Source organism: Somniosus microcephalus, chromosome 25, assembly GCF_052327205.1.
Source record: "Somniosus microcephalus isolate GS21.2 chromosome 25, FLI_Smic_1.0, whole genome shotgun sequence".
Lineage (NCBI taxonomy): Eukaryota > Metazoa > Chordata > Chondrichthyes > Squaliformes > Somniosidae > Somniosus > Somniosus microcephalus.
In genome coordinates, this window is record NC_141011.1 from 50,628,782 (window position 1) to 50,643,479 (window position 14,698).

The following is a 14,698-nucleotide window of genomic DNA, read 5'->3' on the forward strand; positions in this document are numbered from 1 at the left end:
AGCCAATGACGTACTTTTTAAAGTGTAATGTAGGAAATGTTATAATGTTGCAAGAATTTTACTGTAATCGAGTTTACGATAATTGACGTAAGAAAACTACTAGGCACTTGGTCTAAGCGTTAAACAAAGCTTTAATCAACTGTTTTACAACATGGAGGTCTAGTTGTGTCCTTCACTAGTTCCTGTTAAAGAATGTCCTGAGCAAGCTGGGCCCGTGCCCGAGTATTTATACTCTCCCTGGACAGCGCCACCAGCAGGCTGCCCAGTATTATTTCATGTCATTTCCACATGAATGACAAGATTCATGTCAATAATCTTCGAGGGTTTTAGGTTTCACTTTCTATATTTGCTTGAACAATCCTTTCTTGTTTTTTTGCTGTTTTCCCTTTGCCCCGCAGTGAGGAAGAGCTCTTCCAGTATCTGCCGCAGCTGGTGCAAGTGCTGAAATGCGAGCCCTACCTGGACGCTGAACTAACAACCTTCCTATTGGACAGGGCGCTGACCAACAAAAAAATAGGACACTTCCTGTTCTGGCACCTCAGGTAAAGAACCCAATACATTTATACACGGTGTCCTTAAACCCTGACGATGGGTGAACAATAATGGGCTTGATTCCCACCTCGTTAATGTCTGCAGTTGTCAGGGGTGCACCTTTAAGCTATGTTAATCATTCTGATGATGAATCCCATTTTATTTTATTGTGTCAGGTCAGAAATGCATTTTCCAGCAGTATCACTACGATTTGGATTAATTCTGGAGGCGTACTGCCGAGGGACTAACTACCACATGAAGTCCCTGCTGAAACAGGTGAGCAGAGGCGTGGCTGGGCCAGTAATTCAGGCCGTTAAGCATTTTGAGAGCGAGTGGTTGTGTGATGCGGCTGACTGCTCTTGGCGGGGCTGGGCTGGGCTGGGGGGTGCGGGGGGGACGGGACTGATTGTCCATTATTCTTTTGCACTAAGCCCCTACTTAAATAAAACAAATTGAAAAGTAGCTAACGTAACTTTAAAAAAGAAAGGTCGTCTGGACGATACAGGAAGCTACAAGCCAGTGAGCTCAACTTCTGTTGTGAACTGTTCCAAGGCGTGCAGTAAAGACAGGATAATGAAACACCTAGGTCGTACAGTATGGCAAGCAGTTAAAAGAAAGACTTGCATTTCTATAGCGCCTTTCACGACCACCGGTCGTCTCAAAGCGCTTTACAGCCAATGAAGTACTGTTTGAAGTGTAGTCACTGTTGCAATGTGGGAAACGCGGCAGTCAATTTATACACAGCAAGCTCCCACAAACAGCAAGCTCCCACAAACAACAATGTGATAATGTTAGTGATGTTGATTGAGGGATAAATATTGGCCAGGACACCGGGGGTAACTCCCCTGCTCTTCTTCGAAATAGTGCCATGGGATCTTTTACGTCCACCTGAGAGAGCAGACGGGGGTCTCGGTTTAACGTCTCATCCGAAAGACGACGCCTCAGACAGTGCAGCGCTCCCTCAGCACTGCACTGGGAGTATCAGCCTAGATTTTTGTGCTCAAGTCCCTGGAGTGGGACTTGAACCCACAACCTTCTGACTCCGAGGCGAGGGAGTGCTGCCCACTGAGCCACAGCTGACATATGTTGGCGTGGATTCTAGGAGGGAGGTCGTGTCTGAAAACTTTACTGGAACTCTTTGAGCAAAATGACCGACCTTGTTGTCAACAGAAAGTTTGAGGAGGTGATAGATTTAGATTTGAGCAAGACTTTTGTTTAAAAACTGCATCACAAAAGCAATTAATCCACAAGATGGGAAGACCAGGAATAGGCTCACTCAGAAATCCCAAAAGCAGGATGATGAGTTAAAAGAAAAGAACTTTTGATCGGTTGAAGTCCACTTATGACTGCTTGACATACTCGGACTATATTCCCATGTCCCCTATTTTCACCCATAAATTTAAAAAAGTGAGCTACTGCCTGTATACAGATATGTGGTTGTAGTTTGAGTGCATTACACATTCATGTGTAGATTTACTCAATCAGAAGCTTGATCCTAAACTGTCGTTAGTGGGGGAAGGGTACTTGGTTGTGGGGAAGGTAAGAGAGTTTGGCCTTGAAACGTATTGTGCCTGACCCAGGGCACTGACACCAGATATAAAGATTTTGCTTCATCTTTGAGGTCATCGCTTCTGCTCCCTGTAAAAGCTAAAAGGGAGTCCTGGAACTTTTCGTGCTGATAGATCTGAGCGCGATGGTGACTCGGAGCGTTTTCTGCTATGTGCTCAGTGGCAGCCCCAATAAAGCTTCACATGACACGCTTGGAGACCAGTGTTTTCATGGCCTCGATTCAATCGGTGTTATTGGAGCGGCGCGCCTGCAGCACATCACGTACCCGAGGCCGGAGCCTCCAGGTGGAGCCTGCAGCACACCACGTACCTGAGGCCGGAGCCTCCAGGTGGAGCCTGTTACACGTCACGTACCTGAGGCCGGAGCCTCCAGGTGGAGCCTGTTACACACCACGTACCTGAGGCCGGAGCCTCCAGGTGGAGCCTGTTACACACCACGTACCTGAGGCCGGAGCCTCCAGGTGGAGCCTGATACACGTCACGTACCTGAGGCCGGAGCCTCCAGGTGGAGCCTGTTACACACCACGTACCTGAGGCCGGAGCCTCCAGGTGGAGCCTGCAGCACACCACGTACCCGAGGCCGGAGCCTCCAGGTGGAGCCTGCAGCACATCACGTACCCGAGGCCGGAGCCTCCAGGTGGAGCCTGCAGCACACCACGTACCCGAGGCCGGAGCCTCCAGGTGGAGCCTGTTACACATCACGTACCCGAGGCCGGAGCCTCCAGGTGGAGCCTGTTACACACCACGTACCTGAGGCCGGAGCCTCCAGGTGGAGCCTGCAGCACATCACGTACCTGAGGCCGGAGCCTCCAGGTGGAGCCTGTTACACATCACGTACCGGAGGCCGGAGCCTCCAGGTGGAGCCTGCAGCACATCACGTACCTGAGGCCGGAGCCTCCAGGTGGAGCCTGTTACACATCACGTACCTGAGGCCGGAGCCTCCAGGTGGAGCCTGTTACACACCACATACCTGAGGCCGGAGCCTCCAGGTGGAGCCTGTTACACACCACGTACCTGAGGCCGGAGCCTCCAGGTGGAGCCTGCAGCACATCACGTACCTGAGGCCGGAGCCTCCAGGTGGAGCCTGTTACACACCACGTACCTGAGGCCGGAGCCTCCAGGTGGAGCCTGTTACACGTCACGTACCTGAGGCCGGAGCCTCCAGGTGGAGCCTGTTACACACCACGTACCTGAGGCCGGAGCCTCCAGGTGGAGCCTGTTACACACCACGTACCTGAGGCCGGAGCCTCCAGGTGGAGCCTGTTACACACCACGTACCTGAGGCCGGAGCCTCCAGGTGGAGCCTGTTACACACCACGTACCTGAGGCCGGAGCCTCCAGGTGGAGCCTGATACACGTCACGTACCTGAGGCCGGAGCCTCCAGGTGGAGCCTGTTACACGTCACGTACCTGAGGCCGGAGCCTCCAGGTGGAGCCTGTTACGCGCCACGTACCTGAGGCCGGAGCCTCCAGGTGGAGCCTGTTACACGCCACGTACCTGAGGCCGGAGCCTCCAGGTGGAGCCTGTTACACGCCACGTACCCGAGGCCGGAGCCTCCAGTTGGAGCCTGTTACACATCACGTACCCGAGGCCGGAGCCTCCAGGTGGAGCCTGTTACACATCACGTACCCGAGGCCGGAGCCTCCAGGTGGAGCCTGTTACACATCACGTACCCGAGGCCGGAGCCTCCAGGTGGAGCCTGTTACACATCACGTACCCGAGGCCGGAGCCTCCAGGTGGAGCCTGTTACACATCACGTACCCGAGGCCGGAGCCTCCAGGTGGAGCCTGTTACACACCACGTACCCGAGGCCGGAGCCTCCAGGTGGAGCCTGTTACACACCACGTACCCGAGGCCGGAGCCTCCAGGTGGAGCCTGTTACACACCACGTACCCGAGGCCGGAGCCTCCAGGTGGAGCCTGTTACACACCACGTACCCGAGGCCGGAGCCTCCAGGTGGAGCCTGTTACACATCACGTACCCGAGGCCGGAGCCTCCAGGTGGAGCCTGTTACACATCACGTACCCGAGGCCGGAGCCTCCAGGTGGAGCCTGTTACACATCACGTACCCGAGGCCGGAGCCTCCAGGTGGAGCCTGTTACACATCACGTACCCGAGGCCGGAGACTCCAGGTGGAGCCTGTTACACATCACGTACCCGAGGCCGGAGCCTCCAGGTGGAGCCTGTTACACACCACGTACCCGAGGCCGGAGCCTCCAGGTGGAGCCTGTTACACACCACGTACCTGAGGCCGGAGCCTCCAGGTGGAGCCTGTTACACACCACGTACCAGAGGCCAGAGCCTCCAGGTGGAGCCTGTTACACACCACGTACCTGAGGCCGGAGCCTCCAGGTGGAGCCTGTTACACACCACGTACCTGAGGCCGGAGCCTCCAGGTGGAGCCTGTTACACACCACGTACCTGAGGCCGGAGCCTCCAGGTGGAGCCTGTTACACACCACGTACCTGAGGCCGGAGCCTCCAGGTGGAGCCTGTTACACACCACGTACCTGAGGCCGGAGCCTCCAGGTGGAGCCTGTTACACACCACGTACCTGAGGCCGGAGCCTCCAGGTGGAGCCTGTTACACACCACGTACCTGAGGCCGGAGCCTCCAGGTGGAGCCTGTTACACACCACGTACCTGAGGCCGGAGCCTCCAGGTGGAGCCTGTTACACATCACGTACCTGAGGCCGGAGCCTCCAGGATGGCAAACTTTCCAGGCTTCATTCCTAGTCCAGTGTATTTTTTAAAAATTCATTCCAGGGATGTGGGCGTCGCTGGCAAGGCCAGCATTTATTGCCCATCCCTAATTGCCCTTGAGAAGGTGGTGGTGAGCCGCCTTCTTGAACCGCTGCAGTCCGTGTGGTGAAGGTGCTCCCACAGTGCTGTTAGGGAGAGAGTTCCAGGATTTTGACCTGGCGACGATGAAGGAACGGTGATATACTTCTAAGTCAGGATGGTGTGTGTGACTTGGAGGGGAACTTGGAGGTGGTGGTGTTCCCATGCGCCTGCTGCCCTTGTCCTTCTAGGTGGAAGAGGTCGTGGGTTTGGGAGGTGCTGCCGAAGAAGCCTTGGCGAGTTGCTGCAGTGCATTTTGTAGATGGTACACACTGCAGCCACGGTACACCGGTGGTGGAGGGAGTGAGTGTTTAAGGTGGTGGACGGGGTGCCAATCAAGCGGGCTGCTTTGTCCTGGATGGTGTCGAGCTTCTTGAGTGTTGTTGGACTGTGCGTGTGTGACTGTTAGGATTCTTTGTGGTCGTTCTCAATCTTGCACTTTAATAAAATAGATATTACATTAATTCAGCCGTTCACTAAATCAGTCTATCACTGTATTCTTTTGCAGTGTGAAGCGCTTAAGAAAATGAAAGCCTTAAATGACTTTGTGAAGTCCAGCTCCCTGAAGACAACCAAACCAAAAACAAAAGAAGCCATGCACCTGTTCATGAGACAAGAGACTTACATGGAAGCTCTTTCGAACCTCTATTGTCCCTTGAATCCCTGTAACCTCCTCACAGAACTCTGGTACGTAGAGCTAATAGGAGAGTTAGCCAGGAGATATTAGCAGCTTGTCCTGAGTGCAGGCCTACTATAAACAAAATGTGCAACTGTAGTAAAGGTCAGAGCTTAGAATGGATTTTTGTTACAATGAGAAATTTCATGGGTCAGCTGTTGCCAATAACCTGAAAGTAAAAACACTGTTTCTGAGCCATATGGCTTTGGAACACCTCATGATTGATTCCTGATCTGTGCTGAATTGGTTGCTCAGAGTTGGAGGAGTGGTAAGGACACTCGGGGGGGCGATTTTGTCAATGGGGGCGTGTTGGAGGCGGGATTGCTGCTTGTCTGGTCGATGTCCCACCTCCATTGATTTGTGACCAACCCACGCTATTTTCCCTTGATTGACCTTGTTGAGCCCGCCCAGCGGGCTTAGCAGGCCAATTAAGGGGAAGCTGGTTACAGAGAACGTCAGCATATGACGTCTCATCTGTCAAAAATATTTGACAGATGAATTGTCATTGTAGATGTGGTGTACCTGGACTTCCAAAAGGCCTTCGATAAGGTCCCACATAAAAGATTAGCATGGAAAATTGAGGCTCATGGGATAAAGGGGAAAGTTTTGGCGTGGATAGGGAACTGGCTGTCAGATAGAAAACAGAGAGTTGGAATAAACGGCTCATTTTCTGAATGGCAGGCAGTAACAAGTGGGGTACCACAGGGATCTGTCCTGGGCCCCCAGCTGTTCACAATTTACATTAATGACCTGGATCAGGGAGTCGGATGCAGCATTTCCAAATTTGCAGACGACACTAAACTAGGAGGGGGGGTGGGCTCAGAGGAAGAGACCAGGAAGCTCCAGAGCGATTTGGATAGACTGGGCGATTGGGCGGATAAATGGCAGATGCACTATAATGTGGACAAGTGCGAAGTTATCCACCTTGGGTGCAGGAACGGGAGGGCAAATTATTATTTAAATGGCAATAGATTGGGAGAGGGGGAAGTACAGAGAGACCTGGGTGTTCTTGTACACCAGTCACTGAAGGCGAGCATGCAGGTGCAACAGGCGGTCAAGAAGGCAAACGGTATGCTGGCCTTCATAGCAAAAGGGTTAGAATACAGGAACAGGGATACCTTGCTGCAGCTGTACAGGGCACTGGTGAGACCACACCTCGAGTACTGTGTACAGTTTTGGTCGCCTCATCTGAGGAAGGATGTTCTTGCCATGGAGGGGGTGCAGCGGCGATTCACCAGGCTGATACCAGGAATGGCGGGAATGACCTATGAGGAGAGACTATGTAGTTTAGGGATGTACACACTGGAGTTTAGAAGATTGAGAGGGGACCTCATAGAAGTGTATAAAATTCTGACAGGTCTAGACAGACTGGATGCAGAAGGAATGTTTCCCTTGGCGGGTGAGAACAGAACTAGAGGACATAATTTAAGGATAAGGGCTAAACCATTTAGGACAGAGATGAGGGGGAATTTCTTCACTCAGAGAGTGGTGAACCTGTGGAACTCATTGCCACAGAGGGCAGTGTACGCCAGCTCATTAAATATATTTAAGAGGGAATTAGATATATTTCTACGGGCAAAAGGGGTTAAGGGTTACGGAGAGAAGGCGGGGACGGGATACTGAATTAAAGGATCAGCCATGATCTCATCGAATGGCGGAGCAGGCACGAAGGGCCGAATGGCCTACTCCTGCTCCTATCTTCTATGTATCTATGTATCTATGTTTGACAGCTCTGTGAAGCTGTCAAACACTGACATTCTCTGTAGTTTGATGAGTTCTTGAATTCAAGACTCCTCAAACCTCTTTCTTTAGCAGAAATTAGATGGTTGTTGCATTGGAGAATGCAGCAGCCATCTGTCATCTCTGCCGCGGAGGTGCGAGACTCTGCACATCCCCACCGATTGAAGCCTGCAGGAAGAAACAAAGGTAAGTAAACTTTTTCTAACACTTTCCACTTACCTCACATACTCACCTCTCCACACTTGCACCCATCACTTACCTTCACAGCACACTTTTGCACCCCTCCGACCCCCGCAGACCCACTGCTCGCCTCGGTGACCCTGGCAGGGTTCGCAGCCTTCGGGAAGCCCGTGCTTGTGTGGGTAAAATTGGGATAATCCTCTTAACTACCTGTTAACAGGCAATGAGGTGGCTGTAATCCCCTTCCCGCCCCCTGGCAAGATGGCACGGAGGCGGGTTGGTGGCAGGTTGGGCACCCGCCCCCAGATTCTGCCATTTTCCTGGCAGTCCCACCTCCCCAGGGCTGGCAAGATCACGCCCTCAATGTGGCCACCATTCCCTTGAGTTAGAGATGGCAAAATCAGCCAGGGTTCTTGCTTATCTAGCAAATTTCACTGTAAGTACAAGTAGCTGGTGTTCGGGTGAGGACACTGTCGATCAGTTTGCCTGCACTCAATATCAAGGTTCACCGATGAACGTTGGCCACTGGCCGAGCTATTAAAGAGTGACGGGCTCCTGTGGTACCATATCCCAACAAGGGACTCGGTGCCTTCAGGAGAGGGAAATTGGCCAATGGAAGAAGTTTAGGTCATGCCAGCAAAGCTAAAGCAATCTGAGACAACACTGTGTCTACAAGAGCAGGTCAGAGACTGGGTATTCTGCGGCGAGTGTCTCACCTCCTGACTCCCCAAAGCCTTTCCACCATCTACAAGGCACAAGTAAGGAGTGTGATGGAATACTCTCCACTGGCCTGGATGAGTGCAGCTCCAACAACACTCAAGAAGCTCGACACCATTCAGGTCAAAGCAGCCCACTTGATTGGCACCCCATTCACCACCTTAAACATTCACTCTCTCCACCACCGGCGCACCGTGGCTGCAGTGTGTACCATGTACAAGATACACTGCAGCAACTTGCCAAGGCTTCTTCGACAGCACCTCCCAAACCCGCGACCTCTTCCACCTAGAAGGACAAGGGCAGCAGGCGCATGGGAACACCACCACCTCTAAGTTCCCCTCCAAGTCACACACCATCCTGACTTGGAAATATATCGGCCGTTCCTTCATCGTCGCTGGGTCAAAATCCTGGAACTCCCTCCCTAACAGGAGACTATGACGGGCTAGTCACCAACACTGTAGAAAAGAATTTTCATTTGCAAAAATCTTTGGCGGCCAAAAATGAGTTTTGTGGTGAATTTTACATCCAATGCTGTGAAGTTCACTGGACATATTTCTCAAGTTATTGACTCAAATTAGCCAAATCAGTGATTTATTTCAGTCAGTTTCTTATTGACCTTTTCAGGGTGGAGAAATGCAAGTTTATGGATTCCAAAATGAAACCACTGTGGATTGTTTACAAGAATCAGAGATCTGATGGGAATCCCATGGGTATCATATTCAAGAATGGAGATGGTACGGCAAGCGTTGTATGCCTATAATTTTGTTTTAATTTTTATGCTTCTGTGTTATGGAATACATGATAGTGAACATAATAAAATATAATAGTAACTTCACTTAACCTCTCCTACGGTGGGTTAATTCCACAATCCCACCCTGCGCTCGGAGATAGAGCTACGACATGGTTGGAGATGGAGGCACAACATTGCAGCCCCGCCTGTTTAAACCGCGCTCCCTGCATGTGTAGCTCCCCACTGGGAGCGCTGGGCAAACCTTGTGTGTACACAGTAACCTGTGAAATCAAAATCATTTATACCAGGAAACTCTCGATTTACCGGCACCTAAATAACCGGAAATCTCTGTTAACCGGCAAAATTCAGGAGTAGGTTCAGCTAAGTGTTACTTCAAAGACAAACGACCTGCTTAATCACCCAGTCACTGATGGTCTGCTGTAACCATGGTAATCTCCTGACCTTGACCGCCTCCAAACATCGTGGAGCATCAACAAGTGAAGAGCTAACATCGCGAGTACCATGTTGAGGGCTGCCCCTGAGCATTGGGGTCAGTCTGACATGGTCAGAGGTCGTGTTTTGGGGTGACAGGAAGACCTGCCCTTGGTGCGGAGGTTTCTTTGGTTCTGTATTCTCTCGTGATGCCAACCCGTAACAACTCGCTTGTGGCACTGCCACTCAAACACTATGAGAACATAAGAACTAGGAGCAGGAGTCGGCCATTCGGCCCCTCGAGCCTGCTCCGCCATTCAATAAGATCATGGCTGATCATCGACCTCAACTCCACTTTCCCGCCCGATCCCCATATCTCTTGATTCCCCTAAAGTCCAAAAATCTATCGCGCTCAGCCTTGAATATACTCAACGACTGAGCATCCACAGCCCTTTGGGGTAGAGAATTCCAAAGATCTTACTGTAATTCTTTTTCTTACCATAGACCTTCGACAGGACATGTTGACAATTCAGATGATTCAGCTAATGGATGTTCTGTGGAAGAAACAGGGTCTGGACTATAGGTAATAAAGCACTTCTGACCACTTTTCCAGAGCTCTCTTCAAATTGTATTGTTATACAGACGGAACCTAAACTAATCCCACTTGGAAGTGAGAGCAATACATCAAACGGTATCATTATCTGGCCTACACCATTCCATAGAGAGACCATGTCATAAATTAGTTAAATTCTTGCTGCCAAGCCAATTAAGGCTCATGTTTTTCTAATTTATTCATTTACGGGATGTGGGCGCCGCTGCCAAGGCCAGCATTTATTGCCCATCCCCAATTGCCCTTAATCCACCTTCTTGAACCGCTGCAGTCCTTGTGGTGACTTTGTCGTAGTGGTTTGTTACAACTGAGTGTCTCGCTAGGCCATTTCAGAGGGCAGTTAAGAGTCAACCACATTGCTGTGGGTCTGGAGTCACATATAGGCCAGACCGGGTAAGGGCGGCAGATTTCCTTCCCTAAAGGACATTAGTGAACCAGTTGGGTTTTTAGGACAAACCGATAGTTTCATGGTCACCATTACTGACACTAGCTTTTTATTCCTGATTTATTTAATTAACTGAATTTAATTATTCCCCAGCTGCCGTGGTGGGATTTGAACTCGCGTCTCAGACCTTGCTGTGGGAAAAGATCATTATTTCAATACTCTCATCCAAAGGCTGAATTTAAATGGTATAACATCCCCATCTAGGCAATTAAGTGCAGGGCAGCTTCTGTTGAAATATTGAACATCAGTCCAAGGATGAGTTATAATTCAAATCAATATCAAAGCCAACCATTAACAACAAATTGCATTTACATAGCACCTTTAAGATAGAGAAAAGGCGCAAGAGGACCCAGTCTGACAATAATTTAATAAAAAAAGAAATTGCTTTATTTCAGAAATATTAAAATGAAAAAGTTAAACTGGGATACAGAATACATTGATTTAAGAATCGTTCTGTATAGTTAATGCTCAGCATCTTTGACAGTCAGATCGGAATACCAATTGCACATGAAACCACGTTTAAATTGATGGATTTTAGATGAGGGTTTCAGCATTTTGTTATAGAAGTGTACCGACTGAAACTTTTAACACAGAGTGCAACATTCCTATGTGCATTACTTGAGCGTAAACCCACTTATTTTAAAAACAGTGCAGACGAGAATATTTGCTCAGTTGTGTTGACTGTAAATAGTGCTCTGCAGCACCTGGTGAGATTCTGGAGCGTGCGGTGGGAGCAGGCGAAAAACTATTGTGCCAATCTTTATTTTACAGAAGGAATTGGTGCAGGACTTGTTGGCTGATGGGGCAGAACATCCTCCATACATGAAGTAATGTGTGGGAGTAGCAAAGACATCTGAGAATATATATATGTTTTTATATATATCATTGTGATATATATATAAAGAGTGCCTTTCAACAGCCTCAAAGGTGTGATTTGTGGTACATTTAAAATGCTTCAAATGACCTTGTTATTGGAAAATCTGAAGCATCTCAGTTACTAACCTTTTAAATTCTCAAACCAACCAGAGTTTAGGCACAAAACTGTCAGCCCCACGGGCAGAAATAATTTGGGATGCACCTTTCAATGTCGATGAAACCTCACAAGTGGCATGTTGTCGAGTTGTTGAAAATATGGCTTACAGAAGATGTTCAGGACATGTCCATTCTTTTTCCTTGCAGGATGATTCCCTATGCCTGTCTTTCCACCGGAGACAAGACTGGAGTGATCGAGGTGGTCTCGCACGCAGAAACAATTGCAAACATTCAGCTCAATAAAAGCAATATGGCAGCTACTGCAGCTTTTAACAAGGACGCTCTGCTAAACTGGTTAAAATCGAAGAACCCGGGGTAAGCAGTGAAGAGAAGCGCCCATCATAATTTAGGACCTTTAGGATTCTTCATGCTGAACAGAAAATGCCAGAAATGCACGCCAGGGTTCGTCAGTATCTGAAAGAGTAAAGACACTTAACGTGCTGGGCGGGCTTTTCTGCAGGGTTCAGGTGTACGGCGCTACCTGAGACGTTAACCCTTTGTTCTCTTGCAGATAGTGAGTGACCTGCTGCGTACTTGCAGCAGTTTTTCTTCTTTTTAATCTCTCTTGTTTCCCCTCAGTCTCAGGATAAGGGGTCGGCCATTTAGGACTGAGATGAGGAGAAATTTCTTCACTCGGAGGGTGGTGAATCTTTGGAATTCTCTACCCCAGGGGGCTGTGGAGGCTCATAGAAACATAGAAACATAGAAGATAGGAGCAGGAGTAGGCCATTCGGCCCTTCGAGCCTGCTCCGCCATTCAACGAGATCATGGCTGATCATCCAAACCCTAGCACCCGGTCCCTACACCGACAACCATCCCACCCAAGCCCTATCCCCGTAACCCCACGTATTTAATCCCCCCTAACACTAAAGGCCAATTTTTTTATCATGGCCAATCAACCTAACCCGCACATCTTTGGACTGTGGGGGGAAACCGGAGCACCCGGAGAAAACCCACGCAAACACGGGGAGAATGTGCAAACTCCACACAGACAGTCACCCGAGGCCGGATTTGAACCCGGGTCCCTGGCGCTGTGAGGCAACAGTGCTAACCACTATGCCACCGTGCTGTTTATCCAAGGCAGAGATCGATAGATTTTTGGACTCCAGGGGAATCGAGGGATGTGGAGTGGAGGCAGGAAAGTGGAGTTGAGGTCAAAGATCAGCCATGACCTCACTGAATGGCGGAGCAGGCTTGAGGGGCCGAATGGCCTCCTCCTGCTCCTATTTCTTATGTCCTTATGTTCTCCTGGTACTGTACAGACCTTTTTGAAGAGGCTGGAGCAGATAATGCTCTGTGTTAACGCTGAACTTCCATTCATGATGCTTTAATTCACTGAACACTGCAAAAAAAATAGTTTAGATTCTACCTCTAGACTTGACTATTCAAGCGCACTCCTGGCCAGCCTCCCACGTTCTACCCTCCATAAACATGAGGTCATCCAAAACTCGGCTGCCCGTGTCCTAACTCGCACCAAGTCCCGTTCGCCCATCACCCCTGCGCTCGCTGACCTACATTGGCTCCCGGTTAAGCAACGCCTCGATTTTTAAAATTTTCATCCTTGTTTTCAAATCCCTCCATGGCCTCGCCCCTCCCTATCTCTGTAATCTCCTTCAGCCCCACAACCCCCCTAGATAGCTGAGCTCCTCTAGTTCTGCCCTCTTGAGCATCCCTGATTATAATCGCTCAACCATTGGTGGCCGTGCCTTCTGTTGCCTGGGCCCTAAGCTCTGGAATTCCCTCCCTAAACCTCTCCGCCTCGCTACCTCTCTTTCCTCCTTTAAGACGCTCCTTAAAACCTACCTCTTTGACCAAACTTTTGGTCACCTGCCCTAATTTATCCTTATGTGGCTTGGTGTCAGATTTTGTTTGGTTACGCACCTGAGCAGCGCCTTGGGACGTTTTACTATGTTAAAGGCGCTATATAAATACAAGTTGTTGTTATTTACGTTAATGAAACATTTGTCAAGTGGATAACCTCGGGAGGTAATTGCGTCAGTAAGCACGACCGTCAAACTGGTTTTAGTTTGCCTTTCAGGGAATTGTGGAATTTCATGCTGAAACTAAAAGTAAAATCGTAACAACACTCGGATTGTTCACCCGACTGTTTGGAATATTTAGAATTCCTGAAAGTTTAGTCCCGATGATTTTGCAACACGTCTGGAACAGATTTATTCGTTTGTTACTGAAAGCACTAAACGTAATGTTTCTGATGTACTGGGGTGGCACTCTGTGGCCGTAATCCTGTGACATTTGGCTGACATTTCACTCTGCGTATTTCTCGGGCGTGTTGCAAAGGGTGAGTCATGGTGCCGTACCTTTATGGGTTTAAAATCGGAGGACACACATTTGGTATGTGCGCGCAGCGTGGGCCCGTTTCGTGCGGTTGTTTTCCACTGACACAGTCGGTGGTGAATTTCCCACCGTTATTGCTGTGTGTTTTCTGCTGTGTGGCTTAACTGTTGTGGTGAAATGATATTGAGCCTCGCAGAGCACGTCGGAACTAAAGTTGCCATTTTGTCCGATAAGAGTAGAGAGCAACGGTTCGAAACAGTTTCCTCTTTTTCCCACACCACTCCCCCACTAATTTTTTTTTTAAACAGTCTGAATCATATTTTGCACTCTATGAAAATGTCGTGTATGTGTGTTGTGGGGGCGGTGAAGTGCAGCGTGAGAAAGGGAACAGTTTGGAACATAATAGCAGATCAGCTTCACCCGAAAGGTGGTCTTACTTTTACCATTGCAGCACCATATTTGCGAGGATTATAAGAGCAGGGGCACTTCAATGGGTTCGGGTGGATGCAGAGTGATAGAAGATTTGAGGTTAGGATCAGATCAGCCATGATCTTATTGAATGGTGGAGCAGGCTCGAGGGGCCGATTGGCCTACTCCTGCTCCTATTTCTTATGTTCTTATGTTCAATGCCTAACACAGCCCAGGATTTCATAGAATCATCGAATAGTACAGCACAGGAGGAGGCCATTCGGCCCATCGAGTCTGCGCCGGCTCTTTCGAAGAGCAATCCAGTTCGTCCCACTCCCCCGCTCTTTCCCAATATCCCTGCAATTTTTTCTCCTTCAAGTATTTATCCAATTCCCTTTTGAAGGCCACTATTGACACTGTTTCTACCACTCGATCAGGCAGCGCATTCCAAATCCTAACCACTCGTTGCGTAAAAAATGTTTTTCCTCCTGTCG

General features: G+C 49.4%; 1 protein-coding gene across 1 annotated transcript in view; it reads left to right on the forward strand.

Annotated features, from left to right (window-relative positions):
• Positions 1-14,698, forward strand: part of pik3cd (phosphatidylinositol-4,5-bisphosphate 3-kinase, catalytic subunit delta) — a 260,207-nt gene that overhangs the window by 233,701 nt on the left and 11,808 nt on the right. Inside the window, exons 17-22 of the mRNA XM_085967370.1 lie at positions 399-542; positions 708-807; positions 5,448-5,626; positions 8,877-8,986; positions 9,919-9,997; positions 11,649-11,816. Of these exons, the coding sequence (XP_085823496.1) occupies positions 399-542; positions 708-807; positions 5,448-5,626; positions 8,877-8,986; positions 9,919-9,997; positions 11,649-11,816 (780 nt within the window). The remainder of the gene's footprint in view (positions 1-398; positions 543-707; positions 808-5,447; positions 5,627-8,876; positions 8,987-9,918; positions 9,998-11,648; positions 11,817-14,698) is intronic.